The 13,850-nt window shown below is 41.4% G+C and overlaps 2 protein-coding genes across 2 annotated transcripts in view; one reads left to right on the top strand and one right to left on the bottom strand.

Annotated features, from left to right (window-relative positions):
• POU2AF3 (POU class 2 homeobox associating factor 3) overlaps positions 1–7,367 on the bottom strand; it is a 12,481-nt gene extending 5,114 nt beyond the window's left edge. The window contains exon 1 of the mRNA XM_051986950.1: positions 6,565–7,367. Coding sequence (XP_051842910.1) covers positions 6,565–6,675 — 111 coding nt within the window. The 5' untranslated portion in view covers positions 6,676–7,367. The remainder of the gene's footprint in view (positions 1–6,564) is intronic.
• LOC127557355 (uncharacterized) lies at positions 6,702–13,038 on the top strand. Its single transcript, XM_051990703.1, has 3 exons — positions 6,702–6,711; positions 7,360–7,763; positions 8,612–13,038. The coding sequence occupies exons 1-3, from the start codon at positions 6,702–6,704 to the stop codon at positions 8,843–8,845; spliced, it is 648 nt and encodes a 215-aa protein (XP_051846663.1). The 3' UTR covers positions 8,846–13,038.
• Positions 13,039–13,850: the final 812 nt, after the last annotated feature.

Genomic DNA, 13,850 nt, shown 5'->3' with positions numbered 1-13,850 from the left:
TCCTTTTAAAGGATTTTCTTAAAAATGTATTATTTGAATAGTTGTGAGTTTTTATTGGGAGGAAAATAAACCCCTGTTAATTCTGGTATTTCTTAAAGAATAAAAAAAAAAAATCACACTTTCCCCTACTGATTCATCTCGTTTATCCATGCACTCAAAAATCATTTATTAAGTACCTATGGTTCATAGATCATTGTGCTAGGTTTTTGGGGAGATATCCATGAAATGTCACAAATTGCTGATTTTGATGAACTTAAGGCAAAACTCAACCAACGAGGCAATTTAGAAGGTATGTAAGTGTTAATTAGTTGGAGGGAGATATGACAACTCTTTTAGTAGGTTCTGTTGCTTTCTGTGAAAGCTGCGGCACCATCAAAATATTCTGGTATCATTAGAATGTTCTTTCTAATTCGTTTAAGGACAAATGAATTCAGAATTTTCTAGCTGGATTAGTAATTTAGTACTAATTCTCTTCTGGTTTCAGGTGTTAGCTTTAAATTTTAAAGGGACCATCATAGTTTAGAGTTTCAGGAAGGGATTCCAGGCTGTAGCCAGAACAGCATACTCAACCATTAGGAAAATTGTGCAATCATCCGATGCTGAGAACAGGAGGTGGTACAAACTTTGAAAATGATCCATGTCATAATGTCATGAACCAGGAAGCTGGAAAGATTTATCAGATCTTTATGCAAATATTTGGCTGCTGCTAGAGATCTCACAAGGAGTAGGTTTTTAAAAAATCTCCTTCATTGTAGAGTTCTTATTAACCCCTTTCCTGCCCCTTTGATCACTCTGTCCACTTTTCTACATTTTTATCTCACTGAGGTCAGTTTACAGTAATCTATTTGATATTATCTTTCTCATTGTGAGTTTACCTTTTCCTTTCCACACACACTCAAAAAAAAAAAAAAAGACAAATAAAGACAACTTCTCTTTTTTTCTTCCAAAATGACACCTGTGGCAAAGAAATCTACAACTTGTCATTTGTAGGATGATAAGATAATAGATTTTAGAGCTGGAAGAGACCTTAGGGAACAACTAGTTCAAGGCCATCATTTTACAGATAAGGAAACTGAGGCCCTAGGGTGAAAAGAGGAGCTCATTGTTTATAAAACAAATAAAAACGCTCCCAAATGTTGAGTAGGAAGAAAATATAAAGATAAAAGATCATCCTTGGGTAGATAACAACTGAAGTTTTCATCTATCCTAAGGTTAATCCTCCTCCTCCTCCTCCTCCTCCTCCTCTTCCTCCTCCTCCTCCTCCTCCTCCTCTTCCTCCTCCTCCTCCTCCTCCTCCTCCTCCTCCTCTTCTTCCTCCTCCTCCTCCTCTCCTCTTCCTCCTCCTCCTCTCCTCCTCCTCCTCCTCCTCCTTTTCCTCTTCTTCCTCCTCCTCCTCCTCCTCCTCCTTTTCCTCCTCCTCCTTCTCCTCCTTTTCTCTTCTTCCTCCTCCTCCTCCTCCTCCTCTTTTTCCTCTTCTTCCTCCTCCTCCTCTTTCTCCTCCTCCTCTTCCTCCTCCTCCTTCTTCTCTTTCTCTCTCTGTCTCTCTCTGTCTCTCTCTCTCTCTCTCTCTCTCTCTCTCTCTGTCTCTGTCTCTCTCTCTGTAAAAATGAAGATTTTTTTTCCTGCTGGTTTAGGCTCCTTGATACAATGCAACACAAATAGCTGGCAACAAAATAAGACCAGGAAATTTTATGTTGTTATTCAGTTATTTCATTCATGTCCAACTCATGATCCCATTTGGAATTTTCTTAGCAAAGATACTGGAGTGGTTCACTGTTTTCTTCTCCTGCTCATTTCACAGATGAGAAAATTGAGGCAGACAGATTTAAGTGACATGCCCAGGGTCATACAGCTAGTGTTTGAAGTGAGTTTTAAACTGTCTTTCTTTACTCTAGGTTCAGTGCTCTATTCACTGTGCCATCTAGCTGTCTAAGTGCTACCTAGCTCCCCACAGAGTATATTTGATTGTTGTATTTGATAAATGAATTTTAATTGGCTCCAAGTTCCAAGGAGGCATTCTGAAATAATTTGATGAAAATTGTTCTTACAGGGGCAGCTAGGTGGTGCAGTGGGTAGAGCACCAGCCCTAAAGTCAGGAGGACCTGAGTTCAAATCTAGCCTCAGATACTTAACACTTCCTGCCTGTGTGACTTGGGCAAGTCACTTAACCCTCAGAAAAAAAAAAAATTAACAAAACCACAGAAGTATCCTGATGGATCAAGTACTTAGTACTATCTGATTTTTGCCCTTTACCCCAAAGCAGGTTCTTCTGAGGGTATTCTCCTATTTTCCCCCATCTTCCACATCTCAGGTGATAGGTTTTTTTTCTATCTAGATTGTAGATGGAAGAAGTGTTTTTTCCCCTAGCTGCGGACATGTGCTAATGTCATCCTCCAGGGCAAAACGGGGAAGGAGTGTTTATTCTCTATATACCTACAAGCATTTGCATCTCTCTCTAGATATAGTAGAAGACTAATAACAAACATGTAGATAAGCTACTTGGAAGCTTATTAGCTGTATGACCCTGAGCAAATCAACTCATCTCTGCCTGCCTCAGTTTCCTTATTTGTAAAATGTCATAATAATAGCATCTTTCTCCCAGGATTGTTGTGAGGTAAAATGAGATAGTTATAAAATGATTTGCAAACCTTAAAGCATACTATAAAGACTAGCTATTGTTATCCAACTTTAATAAAAGTAACACTTTAGAGCACTTTAAAGTTTGTTTTTGTTCAATCATGTCTGATTCCGTGATTCCCTTTGGGGGTTTCTTGGAAGAAATGGATATGGGAGATGGGAGGACGAGTGATAGGTTTTAACTCCTCTAGTTTCAATTTTGGACATCTGAAAAATAGGGATAGTAATACTGACAAAAATATCTGTCAGTGGGCTTCTTTGGGAAAGGGACTTGATAAATTGTAATGTGGACAGCTAAGTAGTGCATCATCAGATAGAGTGCTTGGCCTGAATTCAGAGAGACTCCTCTTTACCCTATTTGCCTCAATTTTCTCATCTGAAAAATGAGCTGGAGAAGGACACAATAAATCACTCCAGCATTTCTGCCAAGAAACCCCCAAAGGGAGTCACGGAATCAGACATGATTGAACAAAAACAAACTTTAAAGTGCTCTAAAGTGTTACTTTTATTAAAGTTGGATAACAATAGCTAGTCTTTATAGTATGCTTTAAGGTTTGGAAATCATTTTATAACTATCTCATTTTACCTCACAACAATCCTGGGAGAAAGATGCTATTATTATGAACATTTTACAAATAAGGACACTGAGGCAGGCAGAGATGAGTTGATTTGCTCAGGGTCATACAGCTAATAAGTATCTGAGGCAGAATTTGAAGTCTAATCTTTGTTACTTCACTCTTGCGCTGTAGGCATTGCATCATCATACACCTGCTTCTTGTCAATAAACTATCTATGGCTCATTCTATGTACATTTGTACATTATGTGGTTCTGACAATAGGAAAAAAAATCCAGCTGCTCTACCCCCCAACCTCCTTATATAACTATATAGATATGTACACATACATGTAGAATTATAGTTTTATAACTATATATATATGTATATAACTATAGTTATAGTTTTTTAAATTTGTTTTTATCTGAGGCAATTGGGGTTAAGTGACTTGCCCAGGGTCACATAGCTAGAAAGTGTTAAGTATCTGAGGTCAAATTTGAACTCAGGTCCTTCTGACTTCAGATCTGGTGCTCTTTCCACTGTGCCATTTAGCTGCCCCCTAGTTATAGTTTTTGATGTAGACCTGGATCCTATTTAATTAAACCCATGCAAGTGGATTTGGAAAGAAGTTTGGATTTAAAATTTAAGAAACTTGCATTCAAATCCTAGATCTGTCATTGACTTTGCTCAGGTTACTTAAATTCCCTCAGCCTTAGTTTTTCATCTTGTGAAATGAAGTATTTGGACTAGATGGACCTTGGATTTCCTTTCTGTCTCCAAATCTATCATCCTATGATATCCCCTAAATGTTTAGTAATGCTAGTCTAGAATTGCTGGATTGCTAGGATTGGTTTCTCATTATCTTCATTTCCCAAATCTTGGTAATTTTTTCATCAGCAGCACTCATCAACTTTCAAATTCCTGTCTACTAATTAATTTTTTTCTTCTACAACCATCTCTGAACTGGTAGTGACATATGCTAATGGTAACTAGGTTTATACTCCAGATACCTCCCTAATTTGCACAGACTCAGACCAGATTAAGTGACATATCAAAAAGCTCAAAGTAGTTTAGCAGCAAGAATCCTGGTCTTAGAATCCATGACCATGAGCAAACTTAAACTTTATAAACATCAGTTTCCTTATCTGCAAAATGGGGATAATAATCTCTGCCCTGCCTACTTTACCTGGATGTTGTAAGTGGAAATGCTTTCAAAAAAAATTGTGAGCACTCTGCCAACGTAATGTGTTATTATTGTGTTGGCTGAGTCCTGCATACAGAGTCATTAGCTTCCTCAGGTGTTGCCTTAAAACAAATTAAATAATTATATCCTAGCACAGCAGAGGAGCCACCATATGCTGGAAGCTCTCCAAGTATTTCACTGGCACTCACTCTCACCTAATCCTTATACTCAATGCTCTTCTTATGAGCACTGTTTAACTGCTGTCTAGGCTCTTTTAGAATCACTTTTTTGATAACTCCCAGCTTTAATTATTATTCACATTAGCTAATATTAGAAAGATACACAGGAAGGCCAGGGGTGCCCATGGACATTTAGAGAAAAACAAAAGAAAACAAAAACTAGCAGAGGAGGCACAAAGCTCTCACTGGGGATGGCTAATGGGTCAGAGAAGTACTGGGATTTAGTCTAAGCTAACCACAGCCCAGGCTGTCAACTCCTCCTCTCTAAACCCCAAACCTCACTCTCCCCCACCCCCCTTCACACATCACAAGCCACTGTTTCCCTGTGTGGTTTTATAAAAGCCAAATGGTCTCTTAGGACTAATTTCCCACTGAAATTCCTCCTGACTCCTGACTATTATAGTTCTCTTCTGACTTTAACAATTTTATCAAAGCCCAACCTCATTTTCTAAATCAGTGGCTCTCCAAGTGTGGTCCAGAGAATCTTGAGGGTCTCTGAAACACTTTCATAGGGTCTACAAATTCAAATGAGTTTTTATTCTAATATGGTAATTATTTATAACCCACATAAACAAAAGCTCTTTGGACAGATCCTTAATAATTTTTAATAAAATAAAGATACTGAGAACAAAAGTTTGAGAACCACTGTCCTAAATGATTTAATTTTCAAGTGAGCTGTGGATATTCTGAGCTGTCTAGTTTTAGCTAATGAGGTTTCTTCCTGTCCTGAGGGCTCAGTGACTAATGGGTCAAAGGAATTGATCTCGAAGTCATTAGTAGTAGTAGTGGTGGTGGTGATAGTAGTAGTAGTAGTAGTAGAAGTTGTAGTAATAGTAGTAGTAGTAGTAGTAGTAGTAGTAGTAGTAGTAGTAGTAGTAGTAGTAGCAGAAGTAGAAGTAATAGAAGAATAAGAGAAGAGGGGAGCAATCTTTACTGGTCAAATGCTATTTTTGAAGGATGGTTCTTAAAGGAAGTGATAGTTAATAGAAAGAATGCTGGATTTGGAGACTTGATGTGAATCCTAGATCTCTTACATAATTGTTTTTATTTTTGGCTGAATCATTTCACTTTCTCTAGACCAGTTACACAGTTTAGGAATTTAGGCTAATAGTTTTAAAGCTGAAAGAAACCTCAGAGATTATCTGGTCTAACCCTTTCATTTTCCAGATACAGAAACTGCAGAGAGATTAACATGCTCAGCATCCCACAGTGACCCAAAATAGGATTTGTACCCAATGGTCTAATTTTTAAATACTTAATTCTTTCCATTTATCCTATTTCCTCTTTTGTATCATGACACACATTGAATGATGTAGTGAAAATTGTACTGCATTTGCAATCTGAGGACCTGGATTAGGATCTCAGTTCTGACACTTAAACCCCTCTGTGGCCAATGGACCTTAATTTCCTCATCTGTGAAAATTTGAGGATTTTGGACTAGATGACCATTAAGGTCCTATCCAGCTCTAGATTTATGATCCTTTAAAACTAGATGTTTTCTATACTCTTTTACAGATATAAATCTAAGTTGGTCAAGTTTCTGGGAGAGACTTTCCTTGGCAACATTAGTTGTCCAGAGCCTATGGCAGAGAATGAGTATACATTATCTTACATCTTTACTCAAGGAGACTAACTTGTTTGTTGCTTAGTTAATCCAAAAAAGGGGGGAGAGGGAGAAACTAAAGCTCAGCAATCGTGGCTCAACCTCTGGAAAACTAACAGATAGTATGTCCTGCTATTGCCTCCTCATGGTGAGTATGGCAGACAGCAGGGTTTGGAAAGACCCAGCATGAGGAGCAGCTAGGAATTCTACATAACCTTACAGAAGAAAGGGCATCTGAGCTCAGCGCTTGAGGATGCTCAGTCCTTGGAACCTAGATGGGGCTAAATGACACAGTACAAGTGTTGGGCTGGAATCTTTTTCAAAGTAAAGTGAAGGATTTGTGCTTACGGTTCCCCCTGATGCCGCTTGGTGAGCCCTCCTCTGCTGCAGCAGCTCCTTCACTGTGATCTTCACCCGGACCCCTTGATACACCTTCGGTTTTTCTGGGGGAAAGTTCATTAATCAGAGCCCAAGAAAGCCTTTACATGATTAAGGGTCAGATTTGGACATAGGGGCAGAAAGGAAGCAAGAATCTAAACATGTTCTCAGATGTCTAAAATGTCTGAATATTTAGGGAATTTTCCCCAAGGTCACAGGTAAAGGGTTCCTTAGGTTAGATAAGCTGTTTTTGCAAACAGAGCCAATGTGAGATCAGGTAGGCCATAGCAGAATCCAACCAAACAGAAGTAGATGGTTTTCTTCAGCCATCCCTCCCCAGCCCCCAGTGTTGGGGATTGGCTCTCATCATGGGACCTAAGAAAGCCTTTCAGAACTGGAGCCCTAGGTTTCTCTGTCTTGCTCTTTTTCTCCCCGGGAATATTTATTAACCTAGAGGAGAGGGATCTAGCACCTGTGCATGAAATTGACCTTTGACCTCACCCTAGAGTGATTCTCCTATTTTGTGTTATAGCCTGAAGTCCACTCCTGCCCCTGGGAGCTGGGTATAGTCCAGGTCCCCTCTGTGCTAGGACGTTTGTGGTGAGCCAGTTCGGGGGCAGAGCAACACTCAGGTGGGGTTAGATCTGCCCTGCCCTTAGGTCAGCTAGGGAACTGGACACACAAACACATGCACACATACACACATATACACAAGCACAGAACCCTCAAAGGTGGCCTTGGGAGCTCCCTCCCTTCTCTGATGAGTCCCTCCTTTCTTAAAAAAATTTTTTTTTCACTTTCACTCTCCTTTATGCCGCCCCTATGCCTTCCCGGTTCTTCGACTCTTCCTCCTCCCTCCTTCTAGTCCTCTCTCCCCCTTCTCTTCTTGCTCTCTCTCCCTCCCCCTTCCTTCCTCTTGCAGGCTTGTCTGCCGCCGCCCCTCCACGGCGCCCGGGAGCCTAGAGACTAACTCCGTGGACCCGAGTGTGGCCCAAGAGGATCGCGGTTCTCGGGCAGGTGCCGGCTTTCACACTGGGCGCTGGGAGCAGCGGGGGCAGACTCTGGGAGCCGTGCACCGAGGAAGGCAGGAGTTGGGATCGAGTCCGTGCCCTCCGCGGAATGGAAAAAGTCGGGGCCCCGCGGAAGTTCCAGAGGGAGCCGAAGCCACCGTGAGTAGTCGGACGCCCTAGCTGGGCTGGAAGGGGCCGGGAGAACAAAAGGGTGGCCTGGCTGCGGGGCCCTAGTAACCCTTGGAAACTCCTGGGACCCCACACCTCTGCACTAGGAAGGACCGGGCTCCAGGGGCCTCTGGGCTCCCGCGCTGACCGCGCTTTGGCCACCTGGCTAGGGCGCACGGGCCGGCAGCGCCTCGCCTGGTCACTGCGGGGACCACAGCTGGACAACGCGGACCCCCAGGTTCGGTCTGCGACTGGCACCAGGGTGCTTCCCTAACAAGGCGGAACGGGGGGCCCGCGGTTGTAGGAATGGATGACGGACGACTCCGGGGTTGTTGATAGCTACCCACTCTCTGATTCTGCGCTTGTCTCCCTTTCTTTTCCTTCCCTTCCCTTCCTTTTCTTTTCTTTCCCTTCCCTTCCCCTCCCGGAGCCGCGCTGCTCTCCTTCACTCAGGCGGGCACCCCACGGATTAGCTAGCCCTTCGTGGAGAGGCGAGGGGGATCACTCGGGGGGGAGTCCCGACACACCTAACTCAGCTTGCTCGGGCTGCGCTGCGCTGCGCTGCTCTGCGCTGCGAGTCTCTAGCTCCCCCCGGCCGCAGGTTCTGGGCAAGCAGGTCTGGAGCCAGAAAATTCTCGGGGAACAAACAGAGAATCTCGGGGGCAGAAATTTGGTGGGAGCGCAGAGGTCTTGAGCCCTTTCCGCCCCCTATCACTGTGAGCCGGCCCCCGAGAATGTGAGCTTGGGAAGAGTGGCCCCGGCACGAGGCATGATCTTCTTACTCCCCAGCACTCCCTGACATACACTGACTACTTATTCTCCCTTTCTATCTTGCCCAGGCAAAATCAGTGAAATATGGCGGGGTCCCAGCACCCCTGTCCCCCTCGACCTTGTTCCCCGGAGCAGTGGCCCCAGGTTACCCGACATCCTGTGGAAGCAGCTGGGACTGTGGCTGGATGCTGCAGCTGCAGGAAACTCAGCTTCGAGGCAGGCTCCTGTGCTGGGAGAGAAGAAGATGCAACATTTTTAAAGTTTCACAAACCCTCTGGCTGCACTGGCCCCCCTGGAGCTGAAGACAAACCGAATTAATGTTTTATACCTTCGGGTATAGGTTTGAGTTTCCCCCCCCTTATGCCAAGTATTTAAAACCTCTAGAAACCCATGATTTGACAATCAATGATTGCGCGATACTTTCAATTTGAATATTCAAAGGCTTAACAAAATGGACTATCTTCTGCAGAAATCCTGCACATAGAAACTCTATGGAGGGTCCGGAGAAACAGAGGGTGACATTCTTGAGGGTCTTGGACTCTGCTTTTACTTCATTTTGACTGTTTTGCCCACCTTCCCACAAATAGAGCAGATGTCCCCAAAGATACTCTGTATTTCTGTCTGAGAGGCAGGGCCTGGGCCCCAAATGTTCTAATCTTGCCCTTAAGACCATACTGGACCAGGCTGATTGTTCAAAGACATTCCTACATCCACTATCTCAGTTAAAGGGCAAATCATAAGATTGGGCGTAACAAACATGGCTGCTAATGAGTGGAATAGGCCTGAGAATCACAATGGGTCACTCTCAGAGGCCTCAGGCCCAGGCCCAGGCCACATCTCTGGGCTTCGTCTCCTTCCTGCTCCTCCTGGCCCACGTGCGGGCTTCCCTCCCCTTTCCACCCTCACTCTCAGCCTGGGCCTCAAATGCCATAGTTTCAGCACAGATTGCCTGCCCATTAAGACCCTTTGCTCCTCCCTATGGAGCTGGGGATGCAGTCTGGCCTCGCCCTCTTGTGATTTTCTGAGATTGGTTGTTTCTTGATTATAAAATGTTCTCTCTCTTTCCAAAACCCTTTTGTGAGCTTTGCCCTCCCAACTTCAGATGTCCTGTGTACCAAGAAACATTAGACAGGTTTGGCTCCTGTTTATTTCATCTGGGAAAAAAAAAGTGTCAGAGATGTATATTTCTGTCCTCATTTTTTTCAGTGAGAGATAGGCCTGAGCAAGAGACAGGGCCATGCATGCCCCTAGCTGATAGCTGCTTGCCTTCTCTACTGAGAGATTATATTGGCTTGATCCAACCACACAGGAAGACTTGAGAGGCAGTAACAGTCCCAGACCACAGGGTTTAAATGAAGAAGTTTAAAAGAAGAATTAAAAGAAGCCTTGGGCTTAAGTTTTTCCCATTCTCAGAGAGGAAAGGAAGGTGAAAGGATGGTGTAGGATGAGGATGAGAGGGGATAGGGTGGGGTAATTTTTGTAAAGTAGCCTGACAGAATCCCAAAGAGAATTCAGGAGTTGCAAGCTACTATTAACCTTTCCAGTCTCCTAAAATTTACACCTTTAGTGCTGAATGCTGTTAAGCAAGTCAAGTAAAGAGAAAAGGATGTGGAGTTGGAGATGGATCAATTTTGAGTAAGCCACTAAAATGACACATACTCTTGGGCCTGAGTTTGAGATTCACCCACACTTGGACTTACGTTCTAGGAACAGGAACAGAGCTAGCAGAGATAAGGTAAGAGGAGGATGAAGGGTCCCACAGGGTTGTTTAGTAGTAGGGACGTTGTATAATGAGAACCTTCCTTTCTCCTAGCACAGCTGAACCCCAAGATCTCATCCATAGCTATAAGGATCCTCACTTCCTTAAAGGTGCCAGAAAATCCCACTTTTTCTTATCTCAGACTTCCCTAATGATGAACATTGAGTACCAGATTTCTTATTTGCAAGAGCACACACTGAGAGTCCAAGCGGCTAGGTTCTGCTCAGGTTTATCCCATCAATACAAATCATGACTTGGGACTATTTTCTGAATTTACCAGTGGAAACACCAGCATCATCTTAACAAGAAAAACTCCTTTTCTTCTTTCACCCTGTTGTTATTTCTCTGTTTTCCCTCTTGGTTTCTTCATTTGTCAAGTGGGGAAGTTGGATGAGGTCATCCTTAAAGTCCCTTCTAAGATCATAGATATAGAAGTGGAATGGACCTTACAAATCCTCAACTCTAATCCTTTCATTTTACAGTTGATAAATCTTGGGCCCCATCAACTCGAGAAATGATTTGGTTACATGTAGCAAATGGCTGGGCCAGAATCTGAACCCAGGTTTTCTGATGGCAAGACAAGCAGTTTTCCACTGTACTAAATTACCTCTTGTCAAGACACTGAAGATACAATATTCTTAAGTGCCAACCCCCTGTTTCTTGCCTTTCTCTTTCTCCCTCTTTTCTCATTTAAAAAGTTTCCACCCCCTCAATTATTCCTGTTCCTCATCTTTTCACGTTCTCATTTTCTGCTTTTACCTTTTTCTCTGTTAGCATCTGATCTTCTTCTGCCTTTGGACATGGAACACTGCCTTGAGATTGACTGCTTTGTGATTAAAGTGGGAGGATCAGCAAACCTATTACTCCATTATGATGGGGCTCTGAGCCTCAAAAATAAAATTGCTGTGTCTATGTTATTTCCTTTAAAGAAAATAAAACAAGCACACCTAATTTACATCCCATGGAAGTTATATCGAACAGAAATCACTAGATCTTTTTTTCTTGGAATCTATTCAGGCTGCTACTGGTCACTGTGCTCTACCTGAGTCTGTGATAACTGTAATAAAAATAACCAAGTGGTTTCCTGTTCCTGTGACCTTTGTGATATACAGGTCTCCTGACCAGTTAGTTTACCTGCCTTAGATTCAGAGAACAGGATATCCAGGCCTGAGACCAAGATTAGGATAGTTGTTTTTTTTGTTTTTGTTTTTTTTGTTTTTGCCCTCTGGGATGGCTGGGAATTTGGTTGTTGCAACTGTGTCTGCAAATGGTTACACAGTCACTCCCAATGTTACTAGAGTGATAAGCCTTTAGGTGTGAAACAGGTGTTGGTGCAGAGGAAGGAAATTATTTATTTATTTTTTTTTTCTGGAGAAGAGGCCCAAATGTCTGTGGTAACTAGGAAGAATAGTCCCTGGATTAATGCTGCTATTGGATAAATACTTAAAAAAAAAAGATGATACAATCTCTGGGAGAGTAGGAGGAAAGAAAGAAGGGGGAAAATGAAATTTACATAAAACATTTAAAATGAAGAAAAAGGGATACATAATAGATTTGCATTTTCATGTGAAATATATTTTTATTATACTATATTATGGAAATGCTTGTTTTATTCCATAAATGAAAAATAAATTCACAAAAAGATGAAGCATCCAGAGTATGCTCTGGGAATAGGGACAGAATTCTATAATCAGAGTATTTGGGTTCAAATTCTGCTTTGCTGTTCACTACTGATGACTTTAGATAAGTCAATTAACCTCTATAGGACCTCAGTTTCCTTATCTGTAAAACAGAGGGTTGGACTAGCTGACCCCTAAAGTTTCTTCTAGCTCTAGATTGATAGGTGATCCTTGAATCCTGTGTTCTAGTCATATTATTGTGGAAGCTTTTTCTTTATTTCTTATCTGTTAGTCATAAAATGTGTGAAGGCGTGGAGAGATTAAAAAAAAAAAACAGACAACATATGTTGAAATGGAGAGAGATAAAGCTGTTAATCAATGTGGATAGCAAGAGAATTGGCAGAAGTGTGCACAGGCTGCTGATTCTGCTCTGATTAGTAGTGCTATTATTCTAAATAACTCAGAGGAATTTACTCATCTATGAGTATACTACCACCTCTAGTGTCCACAAAGACCTCTCAGCCTGTTAAAATGGACCTCTCAGCACCAAGGTTGTCAAGAATTAAAAAAAAATCTTCATGAAGAGAGATACATTTTAATTCTTCAGCATGCTTTGGAAACACAAAATAAGAGAACTTTGGGGTATGAAGCGCATTCAGTCCAACCACTTTTTTTTTTTAGTTAAAAAGTTTTCTATTTTTATAGCTACTAAATATGTAAAATTTAAGCAATATTGAAAATTAATTTTCTCAATTTCACAATCACTCTCATTTTTCATGTGACATCAATGATACTGCAAAGTTCACTTTACAACTAGCTTCAGATTCAGCACTAGAAACCTTTCAAAAGATCCAGTGGCAGCACATTTACAAATATACTATTTATAATGAATGCAATTAATAAAGAATGACATAAAAAAGACAAGGCAATTTTTATAATCAACAGTACAAGTGAGATTAAAATGCATTTTAATGGAATATTTACACCTTACTTTGCTTTTAGTCAACTGAATATGATCATGTATTTTTCACAACTAAAGTTCTGTTCAGTCTTTGTTAAGACTTACACATTACAAGATGCATTGATCTTTACTGGAATAAAACCTCAATCTATTAAATATTGTTTGTAGGTACCAATATGTTTGCAATTGTTCTGACTGTGTCTTGTACATTTGTCGTAGTGCAGCCACTTTCAATGCAAGAGTCCCTTCTGTAACATCTGTGATGGATAGTTATCTGGGCTCTGCTTAAAATAATAAAGATAACATTAAAATTGGGAAGGATGGTGGAACAGTAGAAAGAATACTGACTTTGGTCTTGGCTTTGAATGAAGTCTCTGCTACTTACTACTTATGTGACCTCGGCCAAACCAAGGATATCTCTGGGTTTCCTGTAAGATGAAAATGTAATATTAAGTCTGACTTAGAAGAGTTTGAAGTTTGCTTTCTTTCCCACAGTTTAAAAAATTGAAACCTGGACAACTTAAGGACTTTGCCGGGCTTCCATAGTTAATATTTGTCAGAGGCAAGATTTGAACCCCAGTTTTCATATCTTCAATTCCAATAGTTGGAATTTTTCTCAACTTTAGAAAAAAGTTTAGTTACAACTTTCTCAGGAGTTGACCAACCCAAATTGTATTTTAAATATTTTGTTGAAATATTTCCCTGCAACTTTCACATGTTATACCGAGTTCTGAAGCAACAAAGAATAAACTCTTCTGTCAGTGTGATACTTGAACTATTTCACAATGTCACCATGCCTTGGATAGAGTCTATTTGTAGATGAGCTTATCCTGCTTTTCAACCATCCTATCTATGTATGACTAACTTCAAGATTTCAAATTATGTTAGTCGCCCCCTTGTGGATTCACAGTCACCTGAGAAGTGGAATATCACAGGGTATTTTGTATTTCTTTTCAAAAATTTCAAAT

This window comes from Antechinus flavipes, chromosome 3 (genome assembly GCF_016432865.1).
Source record: "Antechinus flavipes isolate AdamAnt ecotype Samford, QLD, Australia chromosome 3, AdamAnt_v2, whole genome shotgun sequence".
Lineage (NCBI taxonomy): Eukaryota > Metazoa > Chordata > Mammalia > Dasyuromorphia > Dasyuridae > Antechinus > Antechinus flavipes.
Note: the sequence above shows the minus strand (reverse complement) of the source record. Positions and strands in the feature narration are given on the sequence as shown.